This window comes from Amphimedon queenslandica, unplaced genomic scaffold, assembly GCF_000090795.2.
Source record: "Amphimedon queenslandica unplaced genomic scaffold, v1.1 AMPQUscaffold_13482, whole genome shotgun sequence".
Classification (NCBI taxonomy): domain Eukaryota; kingdom Metazoa; phylum Porifera; class Demospongiae; order Haplosclerida; family Niphatidae; genus Amphimedon; species Amphimedon queenslandica.
Window position 1 is genome coordinate 177,424 of NW_003546282.1, and position 19,258 is coordinate 196,681.

The 19,258-nt window shown below is 36.4% G+C and overlaps 3 protein-coding genes across 5 annotated transcripts; 2 read left to right on the plus strand and 1 right to left on the minus strand.

Moving 5' to 3' along the window:
* Positions 1 to 775: 775 nt before the first annotated feature.
* Positions 776 to 5,502, plus strand: LOC100641036 (3-hydroxyisobutyryl-CoA hydrolase, mitochondrial-like). 2 transcript variants are annotated; one of them, XM_019994118.1, is made up of 16 exons: positions 776 to 835; positions 880 to 946; positions 1,603 to 1,638; positions 1,690 to 1,821; positions 1,991 to 2,072; positions 2,117 to 2,250; positions 2,393 to 2,471; positions 2,640 to 2,717; positions 3,053 to 3,120; positions 3,190 to 3,294; positions 3,466 to 3,524; positions 3,607 to 3,688; positions 3,996 to 4,010; positions 5,003 to 5,107; positions 5,211 to 5,244; positions 5,293 to 5,502. In XM_019994118.1, the coding sequence occupies exons 1-16, from the start codon at positions 828 to 830 to the stop codon at positions 5,427 to 5,429; spliced, it is 1,221 nt and encodes a 406-aa protein (XP_019849677.1). In that variant the 5' UTR covers positions 776 to 827; the 3' UTR covers positions 5,430 to 5,502. The 2 variants fall into 2 exon arrangements, with proteins under 2 accessions (XP_019849677.1, XP_003384887.1); XM_003384839.3 differs by having other exon boundaries at positions 780 to 835; positions 877 to 946.
* A 19-nt stretch (positions 5,503 to 5,521) lies between these two features.
* Positions 5,522 to 13,890, plus strand: LOC109580678 (uncharacterized). Of its 2 annotated transcripts, none has more exons than XM_019994115.1 (31): positions 5,522 to 5,720; positions 6,108 to 6,183; positions 6,657 to 6,742; positions 7,110 to 7,190; positions 8,056 to 8,110; positions 8,336 to 8,388; positions 8,440 to 8,461; positions 8,784 to 8,853; positions 8,965 to 9,043; positions 9,106 to 9,150; positions 9,205 to 9,263; positions 9,476 to 9,527; positions 9,604 to 9,819; positions 9,976 to 10,068; positions 10,116 to 10,181; positions 10,263 to 10,365; positions 10,427 to 10,513; positions 10,604 to 10,675; positions 10,758 to 10,906; positions 11,043 to 11,117; positions 11,185 to 11,239; positions 11,310 to 11,389; positions 11,446 to 11,500; positions 11,558 to 11,633; positions 11,735 to 11,846; positions 11,922 to 12,052; positions 12,099 to 12,162; positions 12,255 to 12,359; positions 13,236 to 13,397; positions 13,451 to 13,567; positions 13,629 to 13,890. In XM_019994115.1, exons 1-31 carry the CDS (start codon positions 5,607 to 5,609, stop codon positions 13,650 to 13,652), a joined length of 2,634 nt encoding a protein of 877 aa, XP_019849674.1. In that variant the 5' UTR covers positions 5,522 to 5,606; the 3' UTR covers positions 13,653 to 13,890. The 2 variants fall into 2 exon arrangements, with proteins under 2 accessions (XP_019849674.1, XP_019849675.1); XM_019994116.1 differs by lacking the exon at positions 5,522 to 5,720 and adding an exon at positions 5,933 to 6,036.
* On the minus strand, positions 13,739 to 19,227 carry LOC109580677 (uncharacterized). The gene is made up of 12 exons (XM_019994114.1): positions 19,121 to 19,227; positions 18,694 to 18,787; positions 17,995 to 18,369; positions 17,785 to 17,939; positions 17,590 to 17,737; positions 17,219 to 17,500; positions 16,618 to 17,163; positions 16,418 to 16,566; positions 15,988 to 16,372; positions 15,828 to 15,939; positions 15,745 to 15,778; positions 13,739 to 15,647 (listed from the first exon to the last, which is right to left on the minus strand). Exons 2-12 carry the CDS (start codon positions 18,755 to 18,757, stop codon positions 15,192 to 15,194), a joined length of 2,706 nt encoding a protein of 901 aa, XP_019849673.1. The 5' UTR covers positions 18,758 to 18,787; positions 19,121 to 19,227; the 3' UTR covers positions 13,739 to 15,191.
* Between the last annotated feature and the right edge of the window lie 31 nt (positions 19,228 to 19,258).

Genomic DNA, 19,258 nt, shown 5'->3' on the forward strand with positions numbered 1-19,258 from the left:
TAAACCAATACAACTTTTTTTAACTTGGCAAAAATCTTGAAACATCTTTCGATATTAAGAGGAAACCGGTCAATATAACTAAGACTTAAGAACTGCAAATGATGCAAATCTGAATGAATCTTCTCCAAAGCATTGACAGAAATCTGAAACCCATAAAGATTCAAAGTATGGATATTCTTACATGTAAGAATCATTTGTTGATATGCACTGAATGGTAGTAGTCCCCTTAAACTCAGTGACTGTACATGTGGACGACATGTTTGTAAAGCCGACTTGATGAATGGGGCATTTGTCTTATGATAGGCATCATCAATGACAACGTTTCTCCACAAAAAAGGATCAGAACATATCATGTAGAGCCTTCTATTGACTAATCTAAGGGACATCTTATCTCTGAGTGAGAGGAACATGCATATCTCTTGTATTACCTCATTTGGCAGGGAATCAAACGGGTTAATATAGTCCTCATCTTCTATCAAAGGAAGATGGTTTGCAGTGGATTGATCGATGGGAGATTCTGAGTGGTAGAAATCATCATCAGATTCGTCATCAAGGAAAGAAATGTCAAGTTTAAGTCTTTTACAGCAAGGTTCAGCTTCAGCCATTGTATGATGTGGATTTCTATAGCCCAAACAGTGCCTGTGACCTGACACACGTGAATACACATGTGCTTTCACTTGTCACGTGAATGCACGTGTGTACCGTATAGCTTCAAATTTATTTGTCCAAACCAATTATAATTAAAGGCGTGGTAAACCACACCTACTTAGAATGAAACCACGCCTTATTGGTAATTAACGAAATTCAGCCACGCCCTCTTTCACAGTATGATGAGGTAGAAACTTTGTTTTAGTTATTGTTGTATTTCTTTTAAAGTAGAACTGTCTGCTCTCGTGTCTTTGGATTATTATTAAATTCCAGACCTCTTCCTTTAGCTAAAACACTGGTAATTATATTTATTAATTTTTACCAATGCAGCCAACCACGTGTTGAATTAATAAAATAAGTGTCTCAAGCCAATATGCACTGCAATACAACTGGGAGTACCTGTAAACCTATTATAAAATATATTGCATGTACATGTGTTGGCTGTACAGTATAATGCATAGCCTTTATATTTGAGCTCTCCCTCCTTCCCAGAGGCGTATTTAGGGGGGGGGGGCTGAGGGGGCTTGAGCACCCCCCTCAGGGCTGGGCTCAGAAAAAATTACTGAAGTCCTGGACTCTTGCATCACTACCAAGCCTCTTAACAAAGTTATCTAGCCCCCTTATCATGATTTCAGCAGTTTCCAGTGCTTTAAGGAGCAATCAGAAGTACCAGTAACATAGCAGTATGCTTGAAATGATCTTGGCCCCACCCGTAATTGACGAAAATGCAGGAAAAGCCCGTTTTACTGCTGTAAAAGTGGGTGTGGCCAAAGTCGCAGCGCGCTTCGCGCGCCCTCAGCACCCCCCTTCTCCAAATCCTACATACGCCCCTGCTTCCCCCCCTCTCTCTCTCTCCCTCTCTCTCTCTCTCTCTCCCTCTCTCTCTCTCTCTCCCTCTCTCTCTCTCTCTCTCTCTCCCTCTCTCTCTCTCTCTCCCTCTCTCTCTCTCATTAGGTCCCTATGTCTTCTTTATCCAGCAGCAGTAATGAAGTAATGGATTCATTTATTCTATAATATTACATATCCTATTATACAACACAGCCTGAAGTATTGTTTGAAACTGTAAAGAGCCCATCAGGGGAGTCTGGCTATCGCTTGATGACTTTAAATAAACCAAAAACACTCAATGCCTTGAGCGGCAATATGATTGACCTACTTACAACTGATATGAAGGTCTCTCTCTCTCTCTCTCTCTCTCTCTCTCTCTCTCTCTCTCTCTCTCTCTCTCTCTCTCTCTCTCTCTCTCTCTCTCTCTCTCTCTCTCTCTCTCTCTCTCTCTCTCTCTCTCTCTCTCTCTCTCATTACCATTTCCTATTCTACCATATTCCTCTATTTTCCATAGTCAGTTGTACCTGATAATTCTATCAACTTTATGCTAGTCAGAGGAGGTGAAAAGGCTTTCTGTGCTGGAGGTGACATAAGAAGTAAGACTCGATTTACCAGTTCTTCTAACCAGTTTGATATACAGGAGTCACAGAGGCAGGTAAAACCGGTTCCCCGTTGGCCCAGACGTTCTTTTTCCGTGAGTATCAGCTAAATTATTTGACTGGGACTGTACACAAGCCGTACATTGCTCTTATTAGTGGGATTACAATGGGAGGAGTAAGTTTAGAGTATAAAATATAAAATATGTTCACTATTACTATTATTATTATATCTCATAGTGAGATTTCACTAATAAAAAAAATTAATTGTGTTATATGTATGTTCATGTGTCAGTTATGAATGTATCATTACACATTAGGGGGTTGGAATCTCTGTTCATTCTCCATATCGTGTTGCTACTGAGACCACAACATTTGCAATGCCTGAAACAGCAATAGGTAAATGAAAGAGAGAGAGGGAGAGAGAGAGGAGAGAGAGAGAGAGAGAGAGAGAGAGAGAGAGAGAGAGAGAGAGAGAGAGAGAGAGAGGGAGGGAGGGAGGAGATTAGTGATTCATGAAGATTGAGGGTAGATGTACATGTACATGTACATAGAACTTACTTTTAGGATTCTTTCCTGATGTTGGAGGAGGCTACTTCTTACCAAGACTGAAAGGAGAACTTGGAATGTATTTGGCTCTAACTGGTAATGAGACACTGTCATGTTGTTAGCACTTTCTCCATATGAAACATTGACACTTCTGTACAATGTACATGTACCTGTACCTGTATAAAAATGTGATTGTTTTTGATGTAAATATAAATATTTTCTTAATTTGTGTATTTCAAAGTCTACTCAGTATTTTGTCTTTCCTTTTTGTCTGCAATTATTGCCAAACTCGTTGCTTTACTGTTGGTGGCAATAATGATAAATTATAGTGTAGCAATAATTAGTGTATGGTTGTAATGCTCAATATATTGTAATGGATATACACATGTAGATTTAGTGTATAAACTCTTTTATTTATATTGCTTGGGTAGGTCACAGATTGAAAGGACGTGACGTGCTTCATGGTGGGATTGCAACTCATTTAATTGGAAAAGAGAAGGTAAAGCTGTAAAGCTTGTACTGTGTGGATGTAAGCGTCTGGCTGTTACTATATTTGTTCTTTTGTTAGATTCCGTCGCTGTTGAGTGAACTCACTAAATCATGCGATGATCCGATTATGAAGAAAGATCCTCATTATGTTGTTAAATCAATATTAGACAAATATCACAAAGAGGTACTTGTATATGTAGTTCATATAAGAAGATTAGCTTCTTATGCAACCACAGTGTGTGTTGTTTATAATTATGTCTACATGAATGTAATATGGTCATGTTTATGTTTTGAGTGATTATGTGTTGCATGTTCTATGTATAAGTTGTGGTTGCTTATTTTGGGTTTTATTTAGAGTCTCAATATTGATGACAGGAGCTTTTCACTCACTCCACACTTAGAGCTCATTGACAAGTAAGTCAAGCATTACATGATATTTCTTATGCATAGTCACTCTTGCTCTCTCTTTCTCTCTCTCTCTTTCTCTCTGTACCAGGTGTTTCTCTGGAGGTAGTGTTGAAGACATTCAGATGTCTTTGTTAAATGATGGCTCAGATTGGTCAATCAATCAGCTCCAAGTCAGTTCCCATTAATTTGACAATTATAAAATACCTTGTTAATTCAATATCCTGATTTAGTACATATATAGAACACAGTGAGTATAGACACAGCCTTTCTCATAGTATAGAACCATACAGACCATTGTTTCCTCCATATAATGTAGTGGCTTATAATTATTTGATTGCATTGCTCTCAACTATTATTTGTTTCACAGGTTTATAATGTTCATTACTTTATACTCTCTTTTTCTATATGTCATCTTCTCTCCCCCCCCCCTCACTCTTTCATTGATCATGCAACCATCTCTCAATGTCTAATCTGCAGTTACTCAGTAAAATGGTAAGTATAAGGATTAAAGTAACTTACTGTAGGGGGTTGCTATCATTCATAAATTCCCATTTTTATTTGGGTATCACCATCTACCCATCCTATTTATATACTGGTCTTGTGGGACACACAACTTGTCAAATATATTTATTGAATGCTGTGGTTTATAGCCCCACCTTGTGGATTTATAATGAGCTTCACTACACAATGTATGTACATCATACTGTCTCTACACCTACTGGTAATGAGGCAGGTATATTGCAATGGGTACCTCATTCTAGAGTTACTTTACATTCCAGTCATACCACCAGTAAACAATACCTAATCATGTTTACAGTACTTAGATGTATTCATTTCTCCATCGAAACAAGTGTCATATATTAATATGTACACGTATAATGCACTTGTTGTATTTTAAGACAGATTGCAATACCAGCATCAAAACAAAGAATTAGTATAATTTGTAGCCTATACACATACACAATTTTAACCTAATAATATCTAACACACCTCATTCCTTTACACACTCTAACTATTACTATAGTGTCATGTGTCTGTGTGCTAGCTCCTACTATAATAGTGTGTGTTGATTTCGTATTGTTATTTTATATGTTGTTGATTGCGTGTGAGTAAGATAGGCATTTTATTGATCTATACATGGAATGTGTTGCTGTAATAGTCTAATGGGATTATAATAGGAATATTAGTGTTGTATTGTGTGTCATGGTGTTAATGCTTGACTGTACGCGTGTGTGTGGCATTTAGTTTGAGGTATGTATAAAGTATTATAATTCTATTCTTTGAAATTTAATACAGTGATGAAGTTAGGTATGCAATGAGAATTTGTTGCTTGACTGCAGCTGGTAAATGTTAGAAGGAGTGAATTCTAACTTAAAATGTATTCCTTTAGGCCATTGAAGCATGGCTCTTATAATTTGAATATAATTACTCTCACCTCACTCTCTCTCTCATTCTTTCTCTCTCTCCCACCTTCTTATTTTCAGTCTCCTACTTCACTTAAAGTTACTCATCGTCAGCTAAGAGAGGGCAGAGAGAAAAGTTTTGAAGACTGTCTGATGACTGATTATAGATTGTGTCAAAGATTCATGGTAAGGAGGAGATGATAGTTCATAATATAGGTGGAATTTTCCTGGGAGGAGAGAGAAAGAGAGAGACGATGGGGGATTCTTCTGCTAAAAATTGTTTTTTTAGGAAGATAAAGATTTTTATGAAGGCGTGAGAGCAGGTATGGTCTATTGACAAGTGTAAAGATAATGAAAATAACAATTTTTAGTTTTAGTTGATCGTGACAATAATCCGAAATGGGACCCGCCCACACTGGCAGATGTTACGAAGGAAACTTTAGACAGATATTTCAGTCCACTGAGTGACCAGGAGGAATTACATGTTAAACATATTTCTAAGCTATAATTTTTATATTTGATAATAATAATAATCACCATTAATATTATTGTTGTGTATAGTTAATAATTCTTCTAATTAATTCCGCATTATAAAAATAGCCCCGTCCATAGGAACTGTGATAAAAGTGTAATTTCCACTCTCTGAGGCGAGGAGAGAAAGCAAGGAGTGAAGGGAAGAGAAGACATGGCCTTCGCTATTGATGATAAAAACACTTCACTAGTCCTTAGGATAAGACTAGCTGAGGTGGGAGACAGCAATCAGAGCACTCCTTCATCTCCAGATGAAAGAGAACTTAAAGTATGTTCTAATACTGTAGCGTGTATAGTTCTACAGCATTTCTGAGTAGTACTAGTGGGTCGTGTTTTTGCTAATAAGCACGGCATAGTTTGCATTCAATGGGCAATCAGGTTATGCCTTACCATGCATGCTTACTGTGGAATGAAGGTCCTGTAACTCCCACAGCCTGGCCTACTACATAACAAACGCTGGACTGGGTCCACGTTAGTCTTAAGCCTACAGCTCTTGCTGCTGCAATTAGTAGCCATTAGAGTGCAGTCAGTGGTCAGTGATAGATATTGTGCCAACTACTCTACTCTGAGCTACTAACAAGCAAGTATTGTCACCTCCATTATTAGTCTGGGTTATTATTTATCATTGCTAAATTTCTATTTTCCTTTCCTTTAGGTTCTCAGAAGGACTCGTGTGTCTCATTTGCTTAAGACTCTTTCACCAGCATTTGGTGGCCTGGTAGTTGAAAAAGGTAACTATAACAGCAATAACAATAAATGCAGTAAATATAATGGTAACTGCAAACTTATTTAATAATAATAATAATAATAACAACAGTATTACCACTTTCATGTACTTGTATAATATAATAATCACAACTTTGTTTGTATTCAGTACCTTCCCTTGCATCAGTAACAATGTCTTCCCTAAGCTTGAGTTACTTTGAATGCTCGAGGAATCTCTCCCACACTTTCTCAAGTTTAATTCAATAGACACACATAAGTGGGAAATGTCCTCCCGGTATGGCTGTAATTTCATCAATCCATTCCATTCCAATGTACACACAAACAAGACCATGCACATACATACACATGAACTTGTAGTGTTCTTGTCTCTTGTACACATTATATTGGTGTTTATATTTGCAGTGTAATACTAGACTCACTCCCCCCCCCCCATTTAATATAGCTTCTTCATCCTCTCTCTCTCTCTCTCCCTTTATAGATTTTGATGCATATTTGTTGCGTCCTGACATGGACATTCAATTAGACTCTGCTTGTCGTCTCTCTGATTATCAGTGCAAGAATCAGGTTAGCATCATATTAGGACAAACAAGCTCCTTTATACTTGTACAATGTGAGCACAAGCTCACTGGATGCCAAGCAATCCTCTAGCTTTCAAATGTACTAGACTACCAGCTAATAAAGATGCATGTTATTCATTAGTAGATGCTTCAATTATCATTAGTTTAATTGCTGTTTGTGGTAATTATAAGTAATGAGCTGACATGGAATAAACCTTTGGGTTTGTTTATAATCTGTTTCTTTGTTGTATGTGATTTGTGCTGTTATATAATATGGGATAAGACATTAATATATCCCAGCTGTCCTCTTGTTTTATTCTTGTTTTCTCCCTTTAACCTCTTCTCTATCCAACCTCCTTTCCACTCTCTCTTAGGATGTTATTGAGCTAAGGAGAAAGGATCATCCCATCACACTGGCTGTGAACATATATTCTGATGAAGTCAGACAATATGAAGTTAGTCTCACCATTCACTGCTTAACAGTGTCATCACATGTCACACTCCAGCTAGCATTGTTTAAAGAGAATGTGCCAATACCATTCACAAATCACAACTTGGCAGCAAGAAGGCTGCTAAGCCCTTGGTCTTAAATTATTTTTAAAATGGAATCCTTTTTCCTTTTTGCATTCTCTTCCTTTTTCCCTTGCTTGGTTCTGCTATCATTACAAGAATGACTGGTATTATCATTTGTTGTCATTGACCTACTCAATTAAGTTATCGCTTGTCCTTGTAAGCTAGTGTTCTTTAATCATGTTATGAATGGTCAGTCACTTGTTAAGCTGTAGTGAGAAGGAATCATGCTTAGCTGTATATATAGATACACAATAATCGTGTGCATTGGAATAGCACTGTACCTTTTGCTTACACTGGAACATGGCTCATAGTCTTAATGGCTTTGTCAGACATAATCATGTTCTATAATGCTTCCATAATTAGTCTAGATATTATGCACACACACACACACACACTGTAAAAGGAGATAATGCTGCTTGCTTGTAGTTTCAACCTGTAGGTATAATCATAAATATTGAAAGATGCTGTATCCACTAGTGAATTCCTTTGTATATTGTGATGACAAGACTCAACAATGAATGGCCTTGTTTCTTGCTTGTTGCTATACACTGCTTGCTCTGCACATGACCATCACACTTGAAAGCTGCTACATCTTGTGTATCAATACAATGTGTTATCATTGGTATGAGCTTTACTGATTCTTTAGATACAAGCTATAGCAATATCAGGCTAATTCTTCTTCTTGAATGAAATATTATGTTACTGTAACACCTTTTTATCATCTTGCTATTTCTCTCATTTTTACAGGTTAATGCTTCACATCCTGTTTATGAGATAGTCAAAATCATTGGAAAGGAACTTGGTAATTATTGAAATGCATCACATATGTATGAGCTCTTTTACAATTATAATGTACTGTTTTGTTAATGATGGTGTCGCTGCCTCACCTGGTGCTTGAAAGCAATTTGAAATTAATTACAAATCATATGATAGTTAATCAAAGTTTAATCACCCGAGCAAAAAATGTATACCAATATGCTATAAGCCTACAACTGCCTAACTATTTTGTATTTATGTTGTGTTGTAGGTCTTGAAAATACTAAAGAACTTTCATTGGCTTTGCCTTCAGCATCTGAAAAGGTATCATCTAATTTATTGTAAATTAAGGTTTCATTTTATTCTTTTTCATAGGCTGGAATCAGCATTTCTTCCTGTAAGTCATCAATATTTAATTTGGATTAATATTAGTATTCACACAATCACAGTTTATGCTAGTTTACATGTGGCAACCCATAGTTCTTGGACCGGATGTGAAGCTTTCGTTTGTAGCATATTGGCGAATTGCCAACCTACTATTATTCTAATAATCACAGTGTTATTCCTTTTGGCTTTGAAGTAGTGGAACTGTGAATGACATACACTGCCATAGACTTGCTTTGCATGCTTTCCTACTGTATTCAGTCATTGTTTTAGTCATTGTGTTACTTATTGACTGCTTTTCTAAGAATTCATGAATCATTGCTGTATTGTTTTAGTGAATTGGTTGGACGTGACAAGATCTTTGAATTCACAAGGAGTGGAAGATGGAGATATGGTATTGCTCAGGTATGCTGAATTATATTAATAAAAACTTTTTAAGAGGCGAAACAAAACATTAATATTGTTGCTATAATGATGATTACTGGTAATTATTATTATTAATCTTATATTGTATAGGAAGAAGTTTTTTATATTTAATGAAGATGTCAGAGAAGCAGAAAAGAACGATTTGTTAAGAAGAATGATATACAATCAAGTAATAATGATAGCCATTCAATATGTGTACTAGTTTTATGTGCAATTCTTTTATATGCACAGCTTCAAACAGAATTGGCTCATGCTAAGACTGAAAGGAAGAAAAAGGTGTGGTAATTATATTGAATTTATTCATTCATTTTGAAATACTAAATTCATTAGGTGTCTGATGCTGCCAGTTTCACTAATTCCAGCTCCAGCAGTGATCCTGAATCAACAAGGTATGGTATCATTAGCTCATATTGTATGTACAATTTTATGATCATTCTGGGGCCACTACATGTACACATATGCATCTCAATAGAGGCTATAGATCACACTTTAAATTTCATTTTTAAATCTAATAGACTTGTCTACTAATGCATGTATATTTATAAACATCAGTTATTATGATATATATATATATATATATATTTCTTTCTATTTGTTGCAGTGATACAGAGGGAGCAGTTCATAGTCCAGACTTACTCTCAAGTGTCATTCAGGTATATAATAATATTCTTTATCATCATAGTGAATTAATTTGTATTTATTATTATACTTGACTGTGTATTGTTGTAGGCATTTGAGAGCTCTGAAAGAAGTGCTGAATACAGTGGCAGTGATTTCAGTCTTTCTGGCTCTCCAAATAAGAAGAGCAGTAACTCTACTGGCACTAAAGATAGCACAAGAAGAGAGAGAAGCAGTAGTCTATCAGCTGATGACACAACTCAGAAATCACTACAGAAAACGCTATCAAGGCATCAGCATCATGTATCAGCTAATTTCCCAGTGACAGTAAGTCTAGATGATTGTTGCAAATGAATACAGATGAGTCACACAATGTGGATTAAATCTAGAGACATACATAGATCTTATTCTTGCTTGTATAAGTTTATACACATCCATTTACTGCTTTGTTCATACAACACTTATGTTCTTCTTATATATTAGCTGCCTAGTGATAATGAGTCAGTATATCTGTGTTTCCAGTCCAGCAATATGTATCTCTCCACTGTACCTCAAGTCTCTGATGGAGGGCCTACTGTTAGTTGCTATTGATTAGTGTGACCTGTTCATTGTTTCATGTGTAGATGTTAAAGAAATGGTCCATCAATAGTTTGATAAACTGGGAAAGGATTGACAGTGGAATGAAACTGGTAAGTTTCAAGTTTGTTTGAAATTCAATTTATAATGCCTCCCTTTTCTTTCTCTTTCTCTCTCTTCTCCTCCTGTTTTAGATGTTTAGTGATGAGTGGCATATGATATTTTCTGATGAGCTTCCACAAATATCTCACTATCTATCGCACATGAAGTCAATTGTCTCCGGAAAAGACGCTGAAAGTATGTAACATGTAATCCACAATACAATACTAGTACTTTATATGTGTGTGTGTGTGTATAGGTGAAGCTAAGATTGTTCATGCACAGATTGACACTGAAGACTTACTTAACAGCACTTCATCAACTCCAGGCTCTAGCCCAATGAAAAGTAATGATCCATTATACTAGTTATAATTATAGCTATTTTATTATATAGTAATGATTCATAGTAATTATTATTATTTATTTATTTATTCAGAGAAGACTCCTTCTGTGACATTGTCTTTGGTATCCATTCACAGCTCAGTCCACTCTGCTGATTCTGGAGAAGGTAATATACCAAATGAAGAATGTCCTTTTGATTCAACTCCCTCCTTCTAAAATAATGTCTCTTTCTCTCTCTCTTTCATAAGATGAAGGGCTGGAGGATGCTGGTATTGGTGGTGAAGAAGGTGCTACTGGCATTAGCTATTCTCCTGCTCATGAGATTGAAGTCTTCTCTCCTTCACACAAACCAACCAAGCGAAAAACAAGTATCAGTCCGCCATCTTATTTTGGAAAGGTACGTTGGTAGTATTCATACTGTAAGGCCTACATTCTTTCTATATTTGGTAGCACAACAAGCAATGAAGCCTATAAATAATATAGATTATATATTATTCAGTTTATTGCTTTTGATATGCATTATGTGTACATAGGGATTCAAGGACCTAGTTGAGAATTACGTGCTGATTCATGTCAATGTTCTTGATCAAGAAATCCGTCAGATTCTAGTAAGTTTTGATCATGATTGTGTCCATTATTATTATTATTATTATTATTATTATTATTAATTATTAGGTTAATGTTAATGATCCAGTGAGACACACAATACGGGAAATATGTGCCACTTTTGGTAATTAAAATTTGACTGACTGCCTGCCTAATTTGATATTTTTACTCTCTCTCTCTCTCTTCACTATCAGATATACAGTATCCTGAGGAACATTACCTTCGTGTCCCTAGGACGGTAGAAGAGACAATTAAGAGCTATGGAGGGAAACCGGTTCGTAAACTAGTTATTTTAGATAAACCATGATCTCAAATTAATTTTTTAAATAGAAAGTTAGCTCTCGTGGGTTTTTCAGTAAACGTCAGGATGCTGTGAAGCAACCAAGTAAGTTTATATAGTATAAATCATTTTATTCTCATTATTTTTATTGCTATATTGTAGATATTGTTCTGAATGATGATGTCCCTTTGGTGGATCAAATTGACTGGAACATGAGACCATATGTATTTGTGCTGAAGTAAGTTTTAAGTTGCAATGCAACACATGCAGTTGCAAAAATTAAACTCTGACATTTTAAATATCTTTTATAATTTTCTCTCTTCTCTTCTCTTTTTAAAGACGTATTGGTAAAGACGAGGTTGATGCAGCTGAGAAATATTCGCTTGAGATCGGAGAGGAATGGCCTGATGGAGAAGATAGTGACGTCGCCAGATACAGAATGTTCTACCAGGTAAATTAGCTAGCAGTTTAACTATATTCATTATTCATGTGTGTCGGTATAATTTACTCTCTTATGTCCTAATAGAGTTGGATTGGGTTTATACAAGGTGATTATCCCATCATTAAAAGCGTTGCAATCAGGCTGGCTGGACTTCTTGCCTACATTTATCACGGGAGCAAATCCTCTTCTCCATTTTGGCCACCATACGACTACGAGTGTGTTCAATTAAGGTTTTTTATGATTATTTAATCTTTTTTGTAGCATCAAAGCTTTTCTTCCTGAAAAGTATCACGACTCATTTGGAATTGAGTCTGACGTGTTGAAGGTAGATTTGCATTTATTTATGTTATTATTATTATTATTATTTATTATTATTATTATTATTGTTATTGTTGTTGTTGTTGTTGTTTCTTGTAGGCTCATCAACAGAATGAAGGACTTGACCAGAACACGGCCATTGATACTGTTATTGAACTATGCAGGAACCTGCCCTCTTCAAATGGTCTTTATTTTGAAATCAAAGTAAATTTTAATAGCATATGCAATTAAATTCAGCAAACCTAAAAGCAAGTCTAGTATTTTCATCACCTATGTATAAAGTTTGAGTTGATTTTTGACTAAAATTTTTTGCGTTTTTAAAAGTAGCAAATTTGTGGAAAGTTTCTTGATAAAACCATGGACTATAGCCCATGGTTTTGTCCAAAAAATGGGTCCAAAATCACCCCTAATTTTTATTATATTTTCTGATACATATTGATGTCCTTATGCTGTGTAGAAAGTTTGAGGTGATTCCGACTTCATTTTTTCAAGTTACAGCCATTTTAAGAAAATGCCAAAATTCTGGAAAAATCCCTGTACTATAGCCCATGGTTTTTTCCAAAAAATGGCTTTGAAATGACCCCAAATTTTTATTACATTTTCTGATACATATTGATGTTCTTATGCTGTCTAAAAAGTTTGAGGTGATTCCGACTTCAATTTTTCAAGTTACGGCCATTTTAAGAAAATGCCAAAAATTCTGGAAAAATCCCTGTACTATAGCCCATGGTTTTTCCCAAAAAATGGCTCTGAAATCACCCCCAATTTTTATTACATTTTCTGATACATATGGATGTCCTTATGCTGTATAAAAAGTTTGAGCTGATTCTGACTTCAATTTTTCAAGTTACAGCTATTTAAAAAAAACACCAAATTTCTAAAAAATACCCAAGGCTATAGCCCATGGTTTTTTCCAAAAAATGGCTCCGAAATGACCCCAAATTTTTTATTACATTTTCTGATACATATTGATGTCCTTATGCTATGTAGACAGTTTGAGTTAATTTCGACTTCAATTTTTTCAAGTTATGACCCTTTTTGCAAATTTTCAGAAAATACATTTCCTGATACATTTAATAGGTTCCTGCCTCTGGCACACTAAGGAAGAAAATGGAGCGTAGAATGTTCGGACTAAGACGCGATGGACTGATCTGCTTTGGCAAAGGATTGAAGACAGTTTGTTGGAATCAGCAATATTCTGACATCAGTGACTGGGCCATATCTAACTCCAGCTTTCATTTGGTTAGTAAAACAATGATAATATTTGTATACATTAACTATATGCACTTTTATAGAAATTTGGTAATAAAGGTGTAGGCGATTTGTATGGGTTTTCTTATCAAGCAAGACAGATAATGGAGCTAATGCAGACTTATGCTAAAATGCATTACAAAACAGCGAAGGAGAAGAAGGTGAGAATTTGATAACCATACAGCTTATCAAGTATAATTATATTTTATCTATTATTTTAAGGGTCCTTCAATTTCTGATGTATAAAGCAAAATAATTTCTACTCAAAAATAAATCTTCACAAAACTTTCAGTTCTATGTGTGAGTGTGTGCATCATGTAAAAAAATTGTACTTGATATAAAAGACAAATTTTCTATCATTAAATAAAATTATAAGTTTCCTAAAAATGTAAGGACTAATGTAAAATTTTGTTGTTTTTTTTTGTTCTTTTCTTTTGTGTTTTGTGTACCTTTTATTTCATGAGATTTTAAGGAAAAACCCTAACATAGATAACAGGATCGGTAGATCCATCCATTTTCAGCTGTGCGTACTGATGAGGCTGGAACCCATCCACACTGACCCTCCCCATTATATCTGAGACCAACGAAACAGCATCACCCTCGCTCACGTTTAGATATTTAGCAATGCCCACCTGTTTCACATGCGATTGGGCTTCATCTTGTTTGCTTTTTTGCACAGCAATCGTTATGCTGCTGCTTGAAGACTGACGGGCTTCTTGTGCCTTTATGCAGCGACTCCACACAGACCAAGCACCCTCTACAAATAACGCACAAAGATCCTTTGGTCCGTCTTTTGGTGATTTACGATAAGTTGCAATGGCATCCTTAAAGTGTGCAATACGATCAATGGCAGTGAAGTCCTGGAACTGGTACACGTGAAGAGGGAATGGGCTCGATAGTGAGATGACGTAGTTTGCCAGGAGCCACGCCATTCTTCCGTTACCCTCAGAGAAAGGATGCGCTTCCATGAATTGGACCATCAGCCAGGAAGCACACTTGACCAAAAAGACAAATTTATTCTGCGGGGACCAATCCTTTGACTGGGAAGCATACGAGTCCATGTGAATGTTATGATTCTGTATGACATGAAGGAGTCGAGCCCGAGCTATTTCAGGCTTTGGATAAAACTGAGTGGAACTATCGTCCATGCGTTTATAGGCGTCTTTGGTCCTCAAGCTTCCTGCATCAGCTCTGAGCTCTTTCATTAGTTCGCTGTGTATGGAGCAAACAACCTCAAGGCTTAGTTTACCAGTCCCTCCCATTTTACTATGCTCACTGCTCAGCTGCATCAGAGCTCTTGCAGTGTTCACTGTCTCCTTTTCCTCTTTGGTCTTCTCTCCTCCAAGGCGGCCGCTAGCTCCAATGACTCTCTCAAGGACCTCCTTGGTTGCCGCGTATGTCCTTGTACCATGAGACTCAGTGAGGCACGAGTGGAAGACGTACTCCATTTTCATGCAGACTTGGAATGCCTCCTGAAATGAGGCCTGGTCTTCCTGAGAGAGCCTTGCAAAGCTGTCCCTCCATATAAAAATATCCTTGAGGAGGTTACTGGTTGTTTTTCCTCCTACTCTCCAAGCTGGCTTCTCCTGAATATCAAACTTGAGCTCGTCTGAAGGCATTGCACTCTTAGCTGTAGGCTATATACACCCCCAAAATGCCTCAATTTCAAATGTGGAGTCGCATTACATTCATGAATAAATTAATAATAATAATAATAATAGCAATAATCAAAACAAAGAATAAATTTTAAGTGATGAAAATGCGCTGTACAAAAAAGAACAATCATTATTGTGTCATTAAGATTTTATCAACATTATTACACTCATTGTCCTTCTTAAACTTGAAACTAATCAGTTCTATCCCGTTATCACCAGTAATGAGATAATTAAGTGTGAAACCACTCGAACCAGAAGTTGAATTACTGCCTTCGGTTGTATTGAGTATCCTGTGACTTGGATGATTAATGGAATCAATATTTGAGTTATTAGAATCAGCGTTAACGAAATTTTTAGCCGAATTAGTGTTGGTGCTTGCATGAGAATCATTGTTGTTCCCCTGTACCACAGGATCCAGTACGTGTGAACCTTGAGATGGTTCTGGGCTTGCTCTTTCATTGTCATTTGAATCAGCATTGATGGATCTGTATGTCGTGCAGTCTAAATACCCGTAGTCTGTTTCTATACTAGCAGTATCAGCCTCAGATGCAGAAATAATCTCAGTAGGCTCTAGATGCATGTCGTTCTAATGAAAAAATATTAAAAGATATTAAATTAAAAATGTAAAAAAACTCATGTTCTCTGGCATTGCAAAAACAAAACCATTCAATTAAATCATTTACCTCATAATCAAAAAAATCATGTCTTTTATTATATCTGCAAATGAAAAATATCACACATGTTGTGTATATTCACTATTCATTACCTCTTGTGCCTCAAAATAGCCAGAATGCAGATCAGACACACTACCAAAATAAATATTATCATAAATACTACTATGCTGATGAAGATTATCCTATCACTGGAGACATCAGGCTCTATACAAAAGTATAATTTTAATAAAATGCAAAAAATTAATAGCTTACCTGTTGATGGGGGAGTTTGTTCAGTGCTAGCAGTTGGAGTGTGTGATGTAGTTTGAATGAATGTATGGGTTGATGATGGTGTAACTGGCGAAGTAGTAGAGGTAGTAGTAGGTTGTTCAGAGCTAGATATAACAATAAAAGAGCTACTACTGGAGCTAATCAAAAGTGAAGAATACAACACTGAGTTCATTGCATATGATGATGATGATGGTGTGACTGTAGATGATTCAATATTAAACTCATCGTAGCTACAGATTCCAGTTGATCTGGGACCAGTGCAATCGGGTGCTCGCTCTCCATGCATAGCAAAATGACAGACGGTGGTATTGTCACTAGGAGTGAGAGATGCATAGCCATTCGTAGAATATCGAGACCATCCCTTTTTCTATAGAAAAATAAAAACATATTAGGAAAGAGACAATTCACTCACCATTGAAACAGTTTGGCCACTTGCATTGTAGCATTGAATATTCAAGTAATTAGTAGTCTTGAGAGGGTACGGATCTAAGCTCGATACCTTCCAGTGGACGGAGAAATTCTTTTCGCTACAATTTAGAGTCAAAACTGGAGGAATAGGTTCTAGAAAACAAAGAAATATTAATAACATGTCAAAGCACCATGTTCACTAACCGTAGAGTTTACAAAAGGTAAAGGTATGGCTTGTTGTCTCACTGATTCTTTCTTTCATGTCATTAACAATTGTCACTTTGATACGATAGAAGCCTCCAATTGTCATTAGGTTATTCATTTCAAAAGGTTCCGTGAGAGTATACAAAAAGACGACACTACTTGAAAGACCATCAAAGACTTGAACCGTCACATTAGCTGATAGTGCCTCCTTGCTGAGGCCTCCAGTGAAGGAAGGAGAGTTCATAATTAGAGAGAAGTTAATAGCTGGTAGATAACTAACATGATGGACTGAAGGTACTGGATTAGTCCAACCAAATGGGAGGACTCGATATATTGCAATCGTCTCATTGAGTTTATTGCACTGATATATACCATACAACTCATCCAGAGATTTATTAGACACAGGAACATTCAAACTCGTGCCATTGTGATCCAAAGCGTTACCATTGTGGAGCCATTCGACCGGATACTGAGAGCTACAGTTAAGTTCAATGGACGACGTGTCTTGATTAATAAATACTGTTGATATCAGAGGAGGCTCTGGCTCTAAAATTTAAAACAAAAAATAAAATTGACTTCAATAATAATTAGTGTGACTTACGGATAACATTAATGGACTGGCAACTGCTGCTCAATTCTCCATTATAACTAATGTGGCAACAGTAATTACCAGACAACCATTGATTCATGCTAATCCATGGACGACTAGCATTACTAATAGGAAGGCTGTTAATAGTCCATGTTATATTATAAGGAGAGTATAGACCAGTGACTAAGCAGACCAGCTCAACTGGAGAAGCATGAGGTAAGAGGAACTCGTTCACAAACAAATTTGAGGGCGAGAAAGTGAGAGAGAGTGACGTAGACTTGTTTTTTGTGTCACCTAAGACAAGGAAAATTGTTTATAAAAAAGTACCGAATCGTCAATAATACAATGAAACAGAAACAAAGCAGCTATTGTTGACAGTTTACCATAGTCTTGTGGAAGGAGTACATTAGTTTGTGAAATTATGATATGTGAATTGTTGGGCAATGATACCAAACATTCATAGGTACCAATAACATTTGTCACAACAGTGTCATTATTTGCTGTGATCAACAGGTTATTTGAGGGAAGGATCTAAAAGACATCAATCACACAATAAGAAACAAGGATTAGTCATTTACTTCAGCTATGTCAGTATTGTTAATGAGCTCTCCATTTCTCTTCCACACTATTTGTTGGTCAAAAAGAGCATCAGTAGACTCTGATCCTAAGCAGCCCAGTAATACACTGGTGACATTACTTGTCAAGTGAACATCCAAGGCATCCACTTTTCCACCTAAAGTAAAATTTCAATAACTTTAATCAATTGCATGCTACGTAGTACTACTTACCAATTACTTTTAGTTGAGCAGTTTTACTAGCAGTAACTAGACTGATACAAGGAAGGTTCCTACAGTAGGTATCGTTAGTACCGTCAATCACATGACACTGATACCAGCCCTCATCACTGATTTGAACTGATTCGATTGAGCAAGTTGAAGTAACGACAGATTCTGTACTATAAACAGAGATACTTGAGCAGGAGATGTTATTGCTATCATTTAAAAGGTCGCCATTGTGAAACCAGATCAAGCTCACATTAGGCAGTGATGCATCAAGCTGTGTCCTGTTAACTGAGCAGTGAAACGTGATACTGGAATTAAGAACAGCAATGCGACTTTGCGGATGAGAAATGAAATTAATCACATCAGGCTGGGCATAAAATCCTATCATAAAGGTATAAGGTTACACTATCAGAATTCCAGTTATAGTAATGTTGTTTTTTTGATAATTATTCAATGGTCGTGGGAACCTAGTTGATTTAGCTTTATTCATTGTATAAGGAAGTACAATTGAACTGCAGTAGTGTGTAAGCTGTGAATCTATTTGTAAAATGCAGTGGGTCAAAATTATCACAACACAAGAATGAATCTGTTAGCAAAGGTTGGACTTTGTGGTGACACTGCCTTTTAGGGTTGTGACAAAACTAAGTATATACCATTGTAATTTGAACAAAGTTATGAGTAGTATAGAAACAGTATTTAATTTACCATTAATCTCATCGATTAAAGCAAAGAGTAAGAGAGCTGAAATAGCTAGCCCCAGGCACTTCATAGCATTTGACAAGTAAGACACTTTATTGATCTATTAAGAAAAAAGTGCATATAGAAATCTATCATGTAAAAGTAGCAGAAATTTAAACAGTGTTAATTAGAGATGTGCAAAAGCACTGCAGATGATTGTTTTGCCCAGTGGAGATGAGAGTGGTATTTTTGTTGATCATTGCTAGCATTCACCTGCCATGATATTTTGAACTCTAAGACTACACACCAAATGATCTCACTAACAAAGTAACTAGCTCATCAGTTCTTTCACACAATATGCACAGAATTATAAGCACATGCAGCATGAAATGAAATACAGCAATATAAACTAACTCCGCCGTCTCTCTCTCTTCTAGCAAATATATCGGCTCACTTATTAAAAAGAAAGTTCCTCGTGCTCTGAAGGCTGAGAGGGAGCTTCTTGCAAGACACCTTGTGAAGTTGTTATCGCTCGAGTTATCACCTCAGCTTACGCTCAATGGCTGCGCATTATAAATCAGTGCTACGCCCA